This window comes from Sinocyclocheilus grahami, unplaced genomic scaffold (genome assembly GCF_001515645.1).
Source record: "Sinocyclocheilus grahami isolate Dianchi unplaced genomic scaffold, SAMN03320097.WGS_v1.1 scaffold940.1, whole genome shotgun sequence".
Classification (NCBI taxonomy): Eukaryota; Metazoa; Chordata; class Actinopteri; order Cypriniformes; family Cyprinidae; genus Sinocyclocheilus; species Sinocyclocheilus grahami.
In genome coordinates this window covers 35010-52201 of record NW_015506119.1, presented here as the reverse complement: position 1 = coordinate 52201, position 17192 = coordinate 35010, and the positions used below count along the sequence as shown (strand labels likewise).

At 40.8% G+C, this 17192-nt stretch overlaps 1 protein-coding gene across 1 annotated transcript in view; it reads left to right on the top strand.

Moving 5' to 3' along the window:
• LOC107564497 (microtubule-actin cross-linking factor 1-like) overlaps positions 1 to 17192 on the top strand; it is a 178675-nt gene that overhangs the window by 144762 nt on the left and 16721 nt on the right. The window contains exons 58-66 of the mRNA XM_016249593.1: positions 12836 to 12997; positions 13109 to 13279; positions 13531 to 13697; positions 13862 to 14021; positions 15055 to 15139; positions 15224 to 15450; positions 15591 to 15797; positions 16496 to 16723; positions 16955 to 17173. Of these exons, the coding sequence (XP_016105079.1) occupies positions 12836 to 12997; positions 13109 to 13279; positions 13531 to 13697; positions 13862 to 14021; positions 15055 to 15139; positions 15224 to 15450; positions 15591 to 15797; positions 16496 to 16723; positions 16955 to 17173 (1626 nt within the window). The remainder of the gene's footprint in view (positions 1 to 12835; positions 12998 to 13108; positions 13280 to 13530; positions 13698 to 13861; positions 14022 to 15054; positions 15140 to 15223; positions 15451 to 15590; positions 15798 to 16495; positions 16724 to 16954; positions 17174 to 17192) is intronic.

The following is a 17192-nucleotide window of genomic DNA, read 5'->3' as shown; positions in this document are numbered from 1 at the left end:
GTCACTCTTATTTGCGTTCTTCAGAGATGTTTTAATTTCCTGCAAGGTAAACCTTTAATTGCAGGGTTTTTCATAGTATTGCATTCCATTGTTGAGTGCCGACATGGAGAGCTCATTGTGATGGACACTGAGCTAAATCTGATCATAGAGCTACTCTGTGTCAGTTCACAGTGTCAAAATGGGAGAGTAAAAAGGGAAAGGGTCAGGTACAAGAACCCACTGTACTGTAGTCCACCCACTTCCAGCTCTACCCTATTTTATATATATGTTCTGTATATTAGAATGATTTCTGAAAGGTCATGTGACACTGAAGACTGGAGTAATGACTGCTGAGAATTCAGTTTGGTCATCACAGGAATAAATTACATTTTAAAATATATTCCAATAGAAAAGGAGTTTTAACAACATTTCAAATTATTAATGCTTTGACTTTTTGATCTAATAAATGCAGCTTTGTTGAACATAAGAAACGTCTTTCAAAAACACACAAAAAATCTTACCAACCCCAAACTTTTGAACTGAAGTGTAGTTAGTGATTTGGAAATTAAATGAAAACATCAACTAGTAAGGCAATCAGTTTAAATCAGCCAAGCAGGCAGGGTTATTGATCAGTGCTCAAATATGAATTATGCATACCCAAATATGGATTATGGTCTGTCATTAGTTAAATGTTTTATTTTTAATGAAATGTCCTTGATTTGTCTTTATTATGAATTGCTTTGTAGAAACTTAGATCACTGAGGAAGTCTTGAAAGTCATTTTTGAGTATTTCTGCTTTTATACTCCTCGTCTACCCACTTGCATGTCTCATACCTTCACTCCTACCTCATCTCATCATAGACATAGCGGTCTAATAAAGCTCTCTATCAAATCTTTAACGATATGGTGAACTGAATGCACACCAACACTCACCATCCCCTTTTCTGCTTTTCATTCTGATATAAATAAAAGCAGGTTGTATAGATATGTTTCAGAGCGCAGGCAGACAGCGAGAGGGCCAGAAAAGGGAATGAATAGGGAACGGAAGAAGTCGAAGACGTGGCTGAATAAGAAGTGGGTGTTGTCAGTATGGTCTGCAATGAAGCTCATGTGGATGTCTAATCAATACAGGGGTGAAGTAGGGTTAAATAATTAAGTCAAATCCAGAACAAAGTTGTGAATATAAAATATAAAGTACAGCGGGCTTCAAAACTCATGTTGACGTATTTGTGGGATACACTTTTATAAGATCTAAGTTATTCGATTTTTCTTTCCATCAGAAAATATCACTTTAAAAATAATAATGAGCAGATGCTTAATGTACTTAATAATCTTTGTTGTGTCTTTCTAAATGCTCAGTCTGACTCAGTCAATCAGCAATTGGTATTATAACAAACAAAGGCCATGGAAAATTAACATTGTCTTGTGGCCTTGAAGACCTTAAAATAAAGACAACCTCGTATCTCTGACTCACAAAGACCATACAAGTTGCATTGTGGGCTACAACACTAAAAGCAAAACAATAAAATTATTTTTATAACTTTTATTATTTTTATACAAATAAATATAAATGTGATTTAAAAATTAACTATTTATTTTAAAATGTAAAAAAAAATGTATAGCCATTTTATTTTATTTTTTCATTAAAGCAAAATACTGAGACATTCTGGAGAAAGTTCATTTTTCACGTAAACTATGCTTATATTAATGCTATGCTGAATGAATATCATTTGTAACAGGAAAAAATATTACATTTGAAAAAGTGGACTTTTGAACCCCACTGTATGTATTTGCAGTCTATAGGTTATTTTTAGGAAGCTACAGAATGGGATCTCATTCATTACAAAGGGGAAGAAGAGAGAAAAACGAATAAAATGTGTTCAGAAAGACATCTTTGGTATTCATCCAACTTGGCTGCCAGCGTTCCTCAATTTTCCATCTTCTCTGCCCCATTTCTCTCCTTTCGTCTACCACTTTGTAATGAAACATTGTAAGATAAATTTGAGTGCAGCCCGTTTGTCTGCCACAAAATAGTCTGCTCTCATTTTCGCCTCGCTCCACGCAAACCAGACTCCATTTCAAAGACACCAAATCCAAAATGATGTCATTGCTCAAAGGGGCGGAGAGGGGAGGGTGATCCTGTGTGTGTGTGTGTCTGAGAGGTTTTTTTGTTGTGTAAGCTCCATCGGGGCAGCTGCGGGTGGCATGGGGTATTAAGAGAAGGTGTCAGATTAGTCAGTATCATTGTTTAGCTTCTCAACAATGAGCGTATTGAGATGCCGTGGAAATGGGCTGGAGAGAAACAGGGAAACTTGTCGCACTTGTGACTTTATTGTGAAATGTCTTGCCAGTGTCGTCCGGTGCTTCCTGTCTGGATATGTTCTCATATTTAGCAGCAGGTCGGCGTGTGCTATAGTGTGATATGTAGACACAGAAGGTGTGTTTGTATGTTGTGGGAGTGTGCCCGCAGGTCCTTGTGTGAGAATGTTTCTAATTCCAGTCCGTGTGGAGCGTCCGGCATCCCAGCTGTCTTCTCACCCTGGACCCTTCAAACACACTGACACTCGTTCACATAAGCAGGGTGTGGTTGCCCCCTCTCCCTAAATTCCTGTCCCTCATGTACCCTTGTGCGCTCCCATGTCGCCCGGTCCAAGAGCAGCTGAAGCTTGAGCTGGTGGGGCAGGATGAAGTGCTAAACTGGAGTAAAACGAGGGCCCCCTGTCCAACTGGGAATTCCTTCGCAAGACTGTTGGGATGAGGGAATGGCTTCTAAATCACATCAGGTTGTCCACACTGTCCTCACCATCGCCGCTTATATCTTCACTCACTTTACTCTTTAAATTTTTATCGACCTCTTTCTACGTAGTTTGTGATCACAGCTTTTCCTCCACAATAACAACTGCGCAGACTATGTCATGACCTGCCCTACCCCCACCCAAACCTTAGGGGTTTCCCTCTAACATCATCAATCTTCTGGCCTCACAGTCACATGAAGCAGATTAGCACTGATTATTTTTCATGAAGAATTAATTTATCACTCTCGCAATAAGGTAATGCAAAGATCTTGCATTGAAGTGCTGTATATTAACATTGTGAATAAAAATGAATTAAATAAAAGTAATAATTTGCATCAAGTCTGTTGCATTAAGTGCAAACACATCCTACCATGATGTATACTTACATACACACATTTTGAATATCCTTTTGAGCCGGAGATTCTATCTGACTTTAAGTTGTGTCTAGTAGTTAGATAACTGTATTTCTGTATCTGTAACTTCGCAATAGTGTATGATTTAGGGCTACAACAAATGATTATTTTGATAATCAATTAATCTATTGATTATTACAACGATTAATCGTCGATTATTTCACAGATTAATCAGTTGGCTTTGTTCTTTTATTCACCTTTTACTAGGAGTGGGTGATATAGCCTCAAAATTATATCACGATATTTCAAGAATATTTGCGATAACGCTATTTATGACGATATAGAAAAAATATATATGTAACAACGTTTTATTGGTGATTACAGCTGGCAGGCAGCAGCATTTATTAGTGCAAACAAAATGAAGGGCATTTTCCATCCTTTTCCAATGAGCTACTGTCATCAATGACAGACTACCTAATTTGAAGTGTAAATCTATTGTCATAAGGTGGCAGCAGCAGCTGTGTGTTCTACTTGAAGCAGACCGATCGGTGTATGACATCAAAATACCGCGAGAGTGACTTACCCCCTATTTACACTGCATGCGTCAGCGGCGCGTTACGGCTCCAATGCGGCCACTCTAGTAAATGCTTGTGTTTACACCAGCGGAGCCGCGGCATGTTTCAGAAGCAGCTCTCCGCACCGCTTCGCTAAAGAAATCCGTCTTGCCTATCTTTGAAGGTAAGAGTGTGCGCTCGAATATGCTCTAGAACCGCTCTCGCGATACTTTGATGTCATACACCGATCAGTCTGCGCAGCGCTGCTTCAAGTCGAACACACCTATTGGGTTTGCGGTGTTGTTGTTGTGCGCACTAGGGAACGTATATCCGCCATACGTCATCGCGTCGCTATATCATTGATATCGCGATATGACACTTTTTTTATCATGTAAAAATGTATAACGGTATTATCGTGGACGGTATGATATGGCACACCCCTACCTTTTACAATTAGTATAAATATTGAATTACACATTCAAACTAATAAATAAAATAAGGCAATCACTTCAGCTTTTGAAAATTTCAAACAATTATATTACTATTGTACAATTACAATTGTTATACAATTATTTTTTACAATACAAATAAATATATTTGGCACACAAAATGAAATGACAGAGAGACATTCTCATTGACCATTTAATTAGTCTTTTGTAGCCTCATACAGCTTTTTGCGTTTAAGTGTTTCTGTGCCACCTCCATGATCTCTAATATCATTCTAGTGTTATTTCTATTTTTGCAGAGTTTCTGTGAAGCATCTTCCACCTCGGAGTGAAAGTTCTGTAAATTTACTTTTTCTGTCAGTCTGCTCATTTCCAGTTTATTTTTTTACTAAGGGGTTGATTAAATTAGGATAACATGGTTAGACTAATCTGATGACTAAATAAAGTTCTATACATCACACATTGGCATTCGAGTGTATGTGCACATTGTGTTATGTCATGCCCTAGCTGTTCCCATTGCCTGATATTTTTTCAGCTGTTGTGCATTACTGTGGCATTCCATAAAATAGCCCACTTTCCCTTCCAGTTACTCTCAATTAGCTCACCAACAGAAATAAATAGGAACTTTAAGTAAATAGGGTGACCCCATTGACATTTGGAAATAATTACCAAGATAATAATCAGTGCAATGACTGGGTGTGGGAACAAGAGGTTGCTGATGCAGACATTTATTGTATTTTATTTCATTTGACATGTTATTTTTTTAACAGAATAACAAATAGTTTTAATAATCTAAAAATATGAACTAAATGTGAAACTAAAGGTTAATGCTGTAAATGTGTTTAAAACTTATTTTATTGCTTTAATTTTGTGGCCAGATCAGACTCCTCTCTCATTCTTAGGAGAGGTGTTTGTATTCCTGTCTCTGCTCCATATGTCTTTGTGTCGGTGGTGGTGAGAGAGAACAATGCACACATTGAGTCATTCAGGTAAAGCCTGGTGGTTAATTATAAATCTACTGCTGAGATAGAGAAAATGTGAGACATGCTACCTAGTAACCAGTGTGGCAAAGGGAACGAGAGAAGAGGGGGGTAGATGAACAACCGAAACAAACAGATGAGGCTTTCAGTACCTTTTACTTTTAGTACTGTACAATCAGGCAGGGAGAAAGAAAGAGTAAGAGTGGGCAAGTGACAAAGAAAAAGAAAAAAAAAACAATATCAACAGGTGCTCTGCTGAGGCAACAAATAGCCCTCTAAAGTCAATAATGTTCTCGGGCCTCGTGCTTGTTTTGCTGAGTGACAGCCAGGCTTTAAATGGAGGCCATTTTAGCCACAAAGCACTAGTAGCACTTTACCTATGTCAGTCAGACATAGAGTCTCTTTAGGGGATTTTGGGGCTTTGAACCCCTCCCTCTTCCTGTCTGAGTCAAGACTGTGACTCTTTAACAAGGCGTGACTGGCCAAATGACCAGTCACTGAAAGAATGAGGAAAAGTAGAGTGGGGGATGCACCAGTCAAGCAGTCATGAATTTAATTGGTATCAGGAAGTGCGAACATTTAGATGAATTACACATTCATTGTTATGGTCTCTTATTTAGTTTTATTTTGTGTACAAATGTATTTCGTATTACTGTTTATTGTCCAGTGTCTGGGATGCACGTGTCTCGTTTTAAATGAAGCAAGTAATACTGCTCACTGAAACCTAGTTTGACATGGGTCGAGGGAGAGAGCACAAGCACCAGCAAAATGGACAACAAACCTCTTTTGTTCCTGTAGGGAGGTTTGTGCTGGAAGCGGCCATGACAGCTGCAACCCAACTGACACAGAGGGGGAAAGAGTTGATAAGAAAGACAGAGTATTGGGCTTGCTTGACATGCAGGCCACGGGGAGCGTGGAGGTTCAGAGCAACAGTTAGATCACGGAGGACGAACAAGCCCCTCCCCCTTTTCATGCGTGAGTGTGTGCATTTTTCTGCATGCATTTGTGCTTCTTGGACTGAGTACTAGGAAGAATGGGCAGACATGCGTTCAGTGTTTATTCTCTGCGGGAACTTCTTAAAGGAATAGTTCAAAATTTACTCTCTTCATTTACTGACCCTTATTGAGACCCAGACCCATATGTCTTCCTTTCTGCCACGGAGCACAAAGGAATATTTTCCTTGTAATCACAATGAATGGGTACTGAAGCCTTTCAGCAGCGACTTTTGAGCTATTACCCGTCTTCTGCAATATGATTGCTTTAAAAACTTTTTTAAAAAAAAGTTATTCAGCTTATGTTAATGAAAGTTCATTACAGAAGTAGTAATGTCCAATATGTCAGTGAATAATGATTTATATATCAGTCTGTTATTTTATAAGCTATTTTATAGCTTCAGAGCATAGCACACAAGTTGGATTGGCCTTTTTACTTTGTGCTTTTCCATCCTTTTTTAAATGTAATTGTATGAAAAAGAGCCTGGAAAAAACATTCTCCTTTTATGTTGCACTGAAGAAAATCGTGCGGGTTTGGAATGCCAAGAAGAATTAACTATCCTTTTACACTGTGAAAAAAGGATAGACAGATTGTGATCTGTGTAGTAGAACAATGAAAATGAGGTGTTTGGCACATAGAAATATTAAAAGCTCAAACTTTATATTCCCATTTCGTGTTGGACTGGGTCGGTGGACACTTTTAAACGGAATGTTCATTCATTTTCATGTTATGTTATCCTGAAGCCCCTCATCAGAGGCCCCAGCCCCCCCTTATGGTCTCTTCTGACAGGATTGTGTTACAGAAGAGTAGCAGACGGGAATGCACAAGTGGGGTGTTTGAATATGGCAGACTTTTGTATGTCCTCCTGTATTGTTTTGCTTTTACAGAGGACCAATCTGAAAAAGGAGGGAGGGAGGGGACAGAACATTAAGAGGGAATGTGTGCAGGGGATTTTTGCTTCCACGTATGGCAGTTTATTTGAAGGGGTAAAGAAAGGCAGCCGTTATTTCTTTAATTCCCTCTCAGTAGCTCCCTCCTCTTTCAGTATGACCACTCCCACTTTAGTTATCATTTTCACACTTACTTTTCCTGTCTGTCTGTCTATTGTGATCTTGAGTATTGTTTTGCCTCAGGTATTTGCTCTTTTTGAGTGGGAGTGTCTATTCCAGTTGATTCAGGTTTAGATTACAGCAAAGTGATGAATATAACAAATACAAAATTAAAATGAGCTGTATCAGTCACACAGTTGACTCATTGAAGCTCACTGCACACAAAAACTCTTACTGTAGCCTCTCTTCTTCAATACTATTTTGCATGTACAAAGATGGTTTATATAGTGCTTAGTATGCGATAAGCTGCTCCCGTTATCCAGTGATTCTGCAGAAACACGTCAGATCCCCGGATTGGTCACTCCCACTGACTCCATGGCCCCTCCTCCCACACACTTTATCTTGGGCTCACTCCTCTAACCTTGTCTCGTGTGTTTTTTTGGAAGGGGAAACCGGCATGATTGGACCACTTCCTGTGTTTTAATACCATAGCAGGAAACAGAACAAACGGAGCTGGATTCAAACAAAAACAGAGAGAGAGAGAGAGAAAGGAGGGAGAGAGAGCAAGAGAAAAAAAGAGAGCTTAGAGTGTGTGAGAGAAAGGGGGAGTGAACGAGAGAGGAAAACTGGGAGATTTTTTTAGCAGCTGCAAGCCATTTCAGCTGTGTAGTGGCTTTAGAACAGACGCAGAGAAAAGCGTGTACGAGAAAGAAAGTCTGCACAAGAAGAAATCAGAGAAAAGAAGAGCAAGGAGCTTGCGTGGAGCCTAGCTGAGCTCTTGTGTTTGGAATACTGAAAGAAGAAAATAAGGGAAAAGGGAGCGTGTCCGGGGATTGTCTGGAAATCACAGTGCCTGAAGTGCAAGGCAGCACTTGGAATGAAGCTCTGTCTGGGTCTCTGCCTTCTGGATTCAGTCTCCTGACTCTCCACTCTTTCCCCGGCTGCACCGAACTCATTGGATCTCCATACCCTTAACCCTTCTGGACACAGATACCTTTTGGACCCTTGGATTTTCCCCCAAGCTCTGGATGAAAGGATTCCCTAAAATAAATTCTTATTTTTTCATGTTCAAAGACCATCTTTTTTACTTTTAATATGAAATGAACATGTCACAAAGAGTGTTGGATTTCATTGATTTCAATCCCTCGTGCTCCGTATGCTGAAGAGGACTAGATAAAAGAGGAGGATGAGGTATTTCAGGCGCAGATGGCTTCTCTTCCTGACATGCTCTATTAATGCTTCGTTATAGGATTAAAAAGAGGAAGCAGAAATTGATAAAGAATACACGGCTGGAACACTGGTAGGACTGTCGGAAGCGTGAGTCCGTTACGGTTTTTATGATTGTTTCTTTAAATATACTCTAGTGTTATCAAGTTTTTTTTTAATTTATTTTTTGTCAAGATGCCTTGTTTTTGGAAATACTTCCAAGGAATTATGGCTACTACATTATGTACGTAGAAGAAAAAGGGAGATGAGAGACAAAATCTCTTGACTGGCACTTTTTGTTTTTCTTTGCTGAACTCAGTTTTATGTAACAGAGTGTGGAGTTCTCACCTTAAAAGGAGCCTCATACAGCTTTGGCTGCTGCTCTTGGAGATGGTGAAAGTAGCTGAAGCCCCGCTTTGATTTTTCCTGTTGTGGCAGTGGGAAGGAGAGTCAAGAGGAAGCAGCACTAAGAGAGGAAAGGATTTTGGATTTTGCCCTTGTTTTGAGGGTTTAGGACTCAGCGGTTCATAAAGGAAACAAAGGAATATTGTCCATGAGGGATGTTATTATCCTGTTATGGATTTTGCATGTCTGATTAAGACACTTACCAGCCTTTTTGTATATTTTTCTTAATATTTAATATGTTACTTCAAAGAGTTGTCTGTGCAAAAAAGACACTTCTAATGCTTATCAGCATTGCACGTGCAGATGCCGCCATGTAGCTCTGAATCGAGGGCTCGTACCTTTTCTTACTCGGATATTTATGCTGGATGTTAAGCATCGTAACACATTGTATACTGAGAATTCAGTGCATGACCATATATGCTTTTATTACAGGACTCATGGGTGAGCTATCAAAGTAGTTCAGAGCCTCACTATTGCTCACAGCAGGCTTTGTTTGTGGAATAGTAACCATCCCATCTCAGCCCCTTGAGGGTGCTGTGGTTTGGGATGGGAAAACCTCTGAGCCGCCCGGACTGCTTGCGGCAGAACCCCAGGTGCCTTGGGAAGGGTGATGATGAGGAGGCATACATTGAGGACTGCTATGTACCCCAGCGCTCAATTTACGATACTATGCGCATCAATGAGCAGATTGATCAAGGCTCGAAGCTCAGCCAGCCTTCTCGCAGCACTCTGGGCTCAGGGGGCGGTGAGGGGAGTACGCTGTCCAGCAATGGGACATTGGGAGCTGACATAGGTGGAGTATTTGTTGCACGGGGAGGGCCTGCAGATGCAGGTGTGAAAAAGCTGGATGAAAGAGTTATTTTTGATGCTCTCAAACTCACCAGTGACCCTCAGAGTATGTCACCTGTCGGAGGAGTCGGCTCTGCAGTGGTCATTCCTGCATCAAATTCAGCTGCCGTTGGGGCAGCTGTTGTGACCAAAAGGCGGCACCAGGGCAGTGACAAGAAGGACAATCCAAATCGGCGCTCCTGGAAAGCTTTCATGCCCCCTACTTACCCTGAGTTTGCAGAACGTTTAGAACTTTCACCAGGAGAGAGTGGAGAGAAGCGTCTGTCTGGGGCTGGAATCCCAGTCTCTCCTCTCCATCCTGTACCATCTTTACTAGCCTCTTCTATTCCTTCTACATCATCAACACCTTTGGCACCACCTTTCTCATTCTCCACTGCCTCATCTGGAGGTCCTCAAACTCCACCTGTCTCCAGCTCTCCATCTTTCACTTCCACAGTTAGCTCTATACCTTCCCATCTTCCTCATCTGCTCAAACAAAAACAGCCCCTCCAGCTGCACTCTCACAAACCGGCTACTGCTCTGTCTTCTCCTTCGAAAGAACAGCCACCCTCAGAGACTACTACTTTTGCTCATTCAGACTCTCCACAACCTAGTCCTAGTATCTCTCAGGCTGAGAGAAAGAGAGGCAAGCGGAGCAAACAAACTCAAGCCCCAATGTGTGTTAGAAGTATATCTGAAGAACCACCACAAAACTGGGAAACTACTGCAGCTAAAACCTCTGATAATGAGCGAGACTCACCCCTACTGGAACACGACCAAGACACCACGCCGTTAATACCCCCAAAACCGGTATTTTGTCCCCCCACTAAAGCCCGTACCTGGCCCCGTAGTATGAAGGGTAGTAAAAGGTCACTGGGGCATGGGAGGGTTCTTTCTATCCTGCCCCCACTGCCCCCCGTTCTTGGTGAGGAGAGTGATGAGGAATCTTTGTACCTGCTGGATCCTCCATCACCTTTCCTGCAAGAAGGAGAGGAACTTAATTATGGGGGGTTGCCCCTGTCTCCCTGTATCAGTCAAGAGGGTGGTGAGGAAGGTTTATTGGGCTGGCCTCCTCCTACTGGCGGGCTACGAGAAAAGACCGCTTCAGAACTTTGCTTTGAAGAAGATGAACGCAGAATCTTGAAGGAGTTGGAGGAGGAGGATGAGATTAATAGAGAGCAAGAAAAGAAAGAAAAGGAAGAGAGACTAGAGATGGAGGAGAGAAACTGGCAAGCGGTGTTGAAACTGGAGAGCAGTGAAACAAGTGGTATATCTTGGGAGGTAGAAGAGGAGGAATCGCAATTACAGGACTGGGAGACGCAACAACTTGCATCCTCAGGCCACTGGCCCCTTTTAATGCCACCTGTAGGATTTGGAGGCTCAGAGGCCCCCAGTGCTTCACCCTGCCCCAGCTCAGAGGCAGGTTCAGATGAACTCTTTCTTGAGCTGGAAAGACAGTGTTTGGAAGAGGACACAAACAAATCAACTGTTTCTGAGCAGAGGGATCTTTCTCATACTTCTGAATACTTAGATACCTTTGACAAGTTTCATAACAGTGAATTAACTGATTGTATCAACATTTAATTTTGAGTCTTTCTGTCAGTTATGCTTTAGTCTGAAAGGCATTTAGACCAACTTTCTAGCTAGCGAACATTTAGCTCATTTAGCTCTTTTAAAATAAGGGACATTTTTTTGCTTCTTTGATACAGACCCAACTGTTGGTAATGGTTGGTAATAGTTGGTGATTTCCCCTCAGATTAGTTTTTTTTTTAAAGTGCTCCTCGACCTGAAATAGTTTGAGATTCACTGATTTAGAATCACCTCACCAATATCCCTGTGAAGTCTACTAAAGTTGTCCTTGGGGGGTTTTCCTGAAGATCGTTGTACCTCACAAAGCTTTGTGGTTGTTGTTCGCTGTAGTGTTCAGTCAGAGAAATAACATAATTTAGTGCTGCATTTGGGTCAGATAAAATTAAGTCATCCAAAGTCCTTTGAAAAGGAAGCAGAGATAAAGACAAGGAACTGCGAGGCCGGAAAAACACAGGAGGCGAAAGCAAAGACAGGAAGAGTAGGACTGGAGAGAGAGTTTTGGAAAGTCTCTATAGAACAAGAATTTTGCTAATGGCTGTGTTTTGATTGATTCGAGAGAAATCATATTCCTGTGATTTCCTGGGATGTCCAGAAATGTTACATCTATTTTTTCCTCTTGTCCCTCAAGACAAGATAGACTTTTATTAGTTTTTTGCTATTTTTAGACATTTATAGCCTTAAATTTCTTATTGTATGCTTTGAGTATTATGCTTTGAAGAGCAAATTCCATGCCTTGATTCTGCCTATACTATATTTGTCGAACATAAAAAATACCTTGGAAGTTTCCATTAAATCGTCTTGAAATTAAATCCATTTTTTCATAATGTACATTATATGTTGGGATGCCTAAATTTACATTTAAAATGCAATGGAACATAGTGCATAGGTCACATAACAAAGCCAACATATCGGATGTAGTACTTTAGAATTTCATTCATGATACTATATACTTTTTTATTGGTTGTGAACTTCATTCTTCATTTATTGCAGAAAGTATTCAGACAAAATGTGATTTCGGACGCACCTATAGTATAATTTTAATAGCAGCCATGAAAATTAAAATAATTACAGGCTTTAATGGTATACAGTAGAATTTAAATAATGGTGCATATGCATTCCTCCCTAGTGCCGAGAGTAGTGAAATTGTACAATCCCCTTTGAAGTTGCATTGAGGTCCAAATCCATTCTGGTATATAAATCCCACTTTTTGTGATCCAACCAATTCCAATTGGTTGCACTAAAGTGCTTTTCCTGTTGAATATTCTGTTTCTTTGAGATAAGTCACATTACAAAATTAAAATGGATTTAATGTTGACTTTGGTAACTGCTGGTCATGGCGTTGGTCAGGGGTATTTGGCAACCTGTATGTGGTGAACCACTGTGTTGGCTATTCTGTCAGAGCTGTAGTGTTGGGCTGTTGGGGAAATAAAGCTGTACAGTGTTGCTGCCAAGGCACTGTATTTAATTTCAGTTAATGTGTGTGGGCTGAAAACTGCTTCCCCATTTATAAATGGCCATGCCACCATTATCATGTTGTTGTGTTTGTACAGCCTTGACCCGTTTAGACGCATTCTATCATATCACATGTCCAGTAGCAGAACAAGTGTCCAGTAATATACTCAAGTCATTTGTTCTCTTTCTTTTGTTCACTCTTTAGGCCATAGAAAGGGAGCAGATAGACAGCATTCAGCCCAAACTACAACATGTCAACGCTGTGGGTCAAGGTCTTATCCAGAGTGCAGCCAAACACACTGACACTCAGGCCCTGGAACATGACTTGGAGACCACCAACCTGTGCTGGAACTCCCTCAACAAGAGGGTAAGCTTGCATCAATTTTTAGCCTTTCTTTTTAGTTGACTGATAGAAATGGATTAATTAAATATGATGATTATTATTTTTATTATTATTTATTTATTTTTTAATTCACAGGTTGCTGAAAGAATCGCACAGCTGCAGGAGGCCCTGTTGCATTGTGGGAAGTTCCAAGATGCTCTGGAGCCACTATTGAGCTGGCTGAGTGACACAGAGGAGCTTATAGCCAATCAGAAACCTCCGTCTGCTGAGTACCGTGTGGTCAAGGCACAAATTCAGGAGCAGAAGGTTAGATTTTAATCAAATTTTAATGTAATCAGTTTTTAAAATACTCCATTAAAACCAAAAATTATTATATTATATTAAAGTTTTTGGAAATGATCTATTTTGTGACAAAAATCAATAATGGTTTAAAAGGAACTTTTGTTGAAAAACGTGATCCCTTGATCCGCATCAGACTTATTGGAATAATTTATCATGCTAGATTAAAAAAATAAAGAATTTTAATTTAATTAATTGAGGTTCCATATTATTCCTAGCTGCTGCAACGGTTGCTGGATGACCGCCGTGGAACGGTAGAGATGATCAGGGCAGAAGGAGAACGTATCGCTGCTACGGCTGAGACACAAGATAGAGACAAAATCCAGAAACATCTTAAGAGCCTAGGAGAGAGATGGACAAATCTGCTGGAAAAGGCCAGCGCCAGGTAAACTCCATAATCAGAGCAATATGGACACCCAGACACAGCCATAAAATTTCTTAATCAAATCTCTTACTCAGAACTCAATCACTTGGTTGCTTTACAAGACCATAAAAACAGAGTAGTCATAAGAATATAACACAGATTTCCTCCTCACCTCGTGTCCTCAGGCAGCAGCAGCTAGAGGAGCTGCAGGTATTGGCGCTGCAGTTCCACGAGGCAGTGGAGCCACTCGGTGAGTGGTTGAGTGCAACAGAGAGACGCCTGAGCTCCTCTGAGCCAATGGGAACCCAGACCTCCAAAATCACACAGCAGATTGTAAGGCACAAGGTAGAGTATACACAGCACCTGGGAGAGATGTATCCTAGGAGTCTATTGCCAGAATTGTTGCTTCATCGCGTCGCTATATCATTTTAGCAAGCGATTTTCAAAGTGTCAAGCATCATTAGACTGACTAGAGATGCAGAGGAGAGAACAGATTGTCAGTCTCCTGTGGTTTTAAATGGACTAGTAGGAGTGCCGTTATCTAAGAAGGGTCGTGATCCTGCCCACATCCTTTCCTTGTGCAGTTTAATTTCATCATGATTTTGTGTTTACATCTCATCTTGTGTTGATTCACATATTATTTTTTGCTCACATCAGTTATTTATGATTTGTCATTATTCTGCATTGTCATGTTTGTTTATGTTTGCCTTGTCTTTTTTTCTCTCCATCTACTCGTTCAATCACGTCTCCTCTTTACTCTGGGCTATAATCCCAGGCTCTCCTAGAGGAGGTATCCTCTCGGGAGAATGACGTAAACCATCTTGAGACTCTCAGTCAATCACTGCACCCGCTCAGCTGTGTGGCTGATCGTGATTGGCTGGGCGAACGTGTGGCGGCAGTGTGCAATGGGCACACGGAGCTGCACGATTGGTGCAGTCGGAGAGAGGTCATGTTGGAGCAGGCCCTGGCCAATGCACAGCTATTTGGAGAGGAAGAGGTGGAAGTCCTTAACTGGCTAGCTGAGGTGGCCCAGAGACTGGCTGAGGTCTCAGTGCAGAGTTATCAGCCGGAGCTACTAGAGCAGCAACACAAACACACACTGGTATGATTCTGAAGGTCATAGCTGCCCAGGATCAACAATACCGTATAAGTCAGTTTAGAGAATATGAATATTTCCTAAAAAAAACTCACTCAGTAAGGTCAGAGCTATACTAGATCTGTCATTCAATTAAAATTAATTGTGATATTCTGATTAAATAATAAAATGAATTGCATATACCAATGCAGTGTATTTTATTTTATTCATTCTATATTATTTTATATAATATCCCTGTGAATTATGTTCAGAGTTAATGTTTCTACTGCTGGTTCCCTACAGGCTCTTAATGAAGAGATTATCAGCAGGAAGAAGACAGTGGACCAGGCCATTAAGAATGGACAGGCTCTGCTTAAACAAACCACTGGTACTTTTCCATCCAGCCTCTGTGTTCATTGGTGTATCAACAAATTCCTGCTTTGACTGTGATCATGTTTGATCTCCGTGACAGGTGAGGAGGTCCTGTTGATTCAGGAGAAGCTAGATGGCATCAAAAGCCGCTACGCAGAGATGACAGTGGGCAGCAGCAAAGCCCTCCGTACTCTGGAACAGGCCCTTCAGTTGGCCACGCGATTTGCAAGCTCGCACGACGACATCAGCCAATGGTTGGATAGCGTGGAGGCGGAGCTTAACAACATTGAGCCAGACACAACACCAGCCTATCAGGACAGACAGAGGGTGAGGATGTCTATCTTTTTTTAAGTACTCATGAATCACTTTTTACTTTTTGTTTTTGCTAAACCAAATAATTTTTTTTTACAATATTTTTAAGCCTTCTGTGAATTCATTGTTTTATATTGTGTGTATGTTTGGCTCAGGAGCTGAAGTGCGTGTCTGCTGAGAAGAGGTTAGTTCTGGACACAGTGAATGAGGTGGGCAGTGCTTTACTGGATCTGGTACCCTGGCGTGCACGAGAAGGCCTGGACCGCCTGGTCGCCGATGCCAATCAGCGTTACCGCCAAGCCCAAGAGACCATCACACAGAGAGTGCAGTTAGTGCAGGCTGCCATCCAAAGGTCACAGCAGGTACTGCAGCAAATACTGTACATATATATGTATGATCAACACACAGCCAAAATCTAAACTTACTTAAAATGTAACTTTATTCTTTCCATACCTTGCAGGCATTAGTATTTTCTTTTAGGAAATTCAAATTGAATTTTATATAATTATTTTACAATATGTCTTTTTTTCTTTTTAGACTGATGCAATACTTTAAAGTACATATAAATTGTTATAATAAATAAATACAAAAGAATAGTAACACTTTAGTATAGGAACCAATTCTCACTATTAACTAGTTGCTTATTAGCACACCTATTAATAACATATTGACTGTTAATTAATACTTATAAAGCGCATATAGGTAACACTTTAGTATAGGGACCAGTTCTAGTAGTCTATTAGCATGAATATTTAACAACTACCTTACTAACTATTAATAAGCAGCAAATTAGGAGTTTATTGAGGCAAAAGTCATAGTTAATGATTTGTTAATGGTGAGAATTGTACATTCAAATAAAGTGAGTCCAAAATAATAAGTTCATTTGCAGCTTTAACATACATTTTAAAATATTATCAATATTATAAATATTTAACATAAGTTGTTGCTTAAGCAAAGTTTGATTTAGGATCCTCTGTCCATGTTGCCTTCTTGAATTTGTAAATATTTTCAACATGCTTCCTTTTTTTTTTGACAATGTATTTGTGTGTTATTGTTTCAGTATGAGGAGGCAGTCGATGCAGAGCTGACCTGGGTCGGAGAGACAGAGAGGAAGTTGGCATCTCTGGGGCCTCTGAGTCTGGAGCCTGATGTGACTGTGGCTCAGCTCCAGGTGCAGAGAGCCTTTAACATCGACATCATCCGTCACAAAGACACCGTGGACCAACTCCTTAAGACACAAGAGGACATCCTGGAGAGCTGCAGCGAACAACAGAGAGAGGCTTTGAAGGTTAGAGACAAAATAAAGAAGAGAGAGAGAGGGGTCAGAATAAGCCATGTAATTAGTCCTCTGCGAAAGGTTAGATCAGGAAAATTTCATTGATGTGACTCATGCATTTTCTGGTGGAGATTTGATTTGTCGAGTCATGTTTGGGACAAACAACAGTGCCAGCTTGTTGTTTCAGTCTCTAAAGATTCATTTGGTTGTCCCGATAAAACCTCTTTCTGCTTCCTCCTGTAGGTGAAGACGGACTCTTTAAGTGCTCATTATGAAGCAGTAAATCAGAGTCATGCTGAGCGCTTCTCCGCTCTAGAGCAGGCTCAGGTGCTAGTAGCGCGGTTCTGGGAGACGTATGAGGAACTTGAACCCTGGTTGGGCGAGACAGAGACTCTGATTACCCAGTTACCCCCTCCTGCCATCGACACAGAAGCTCTCAGACAACAGCAAGAGCAGATGAGGGTGAGTGGGCAGTATGCAG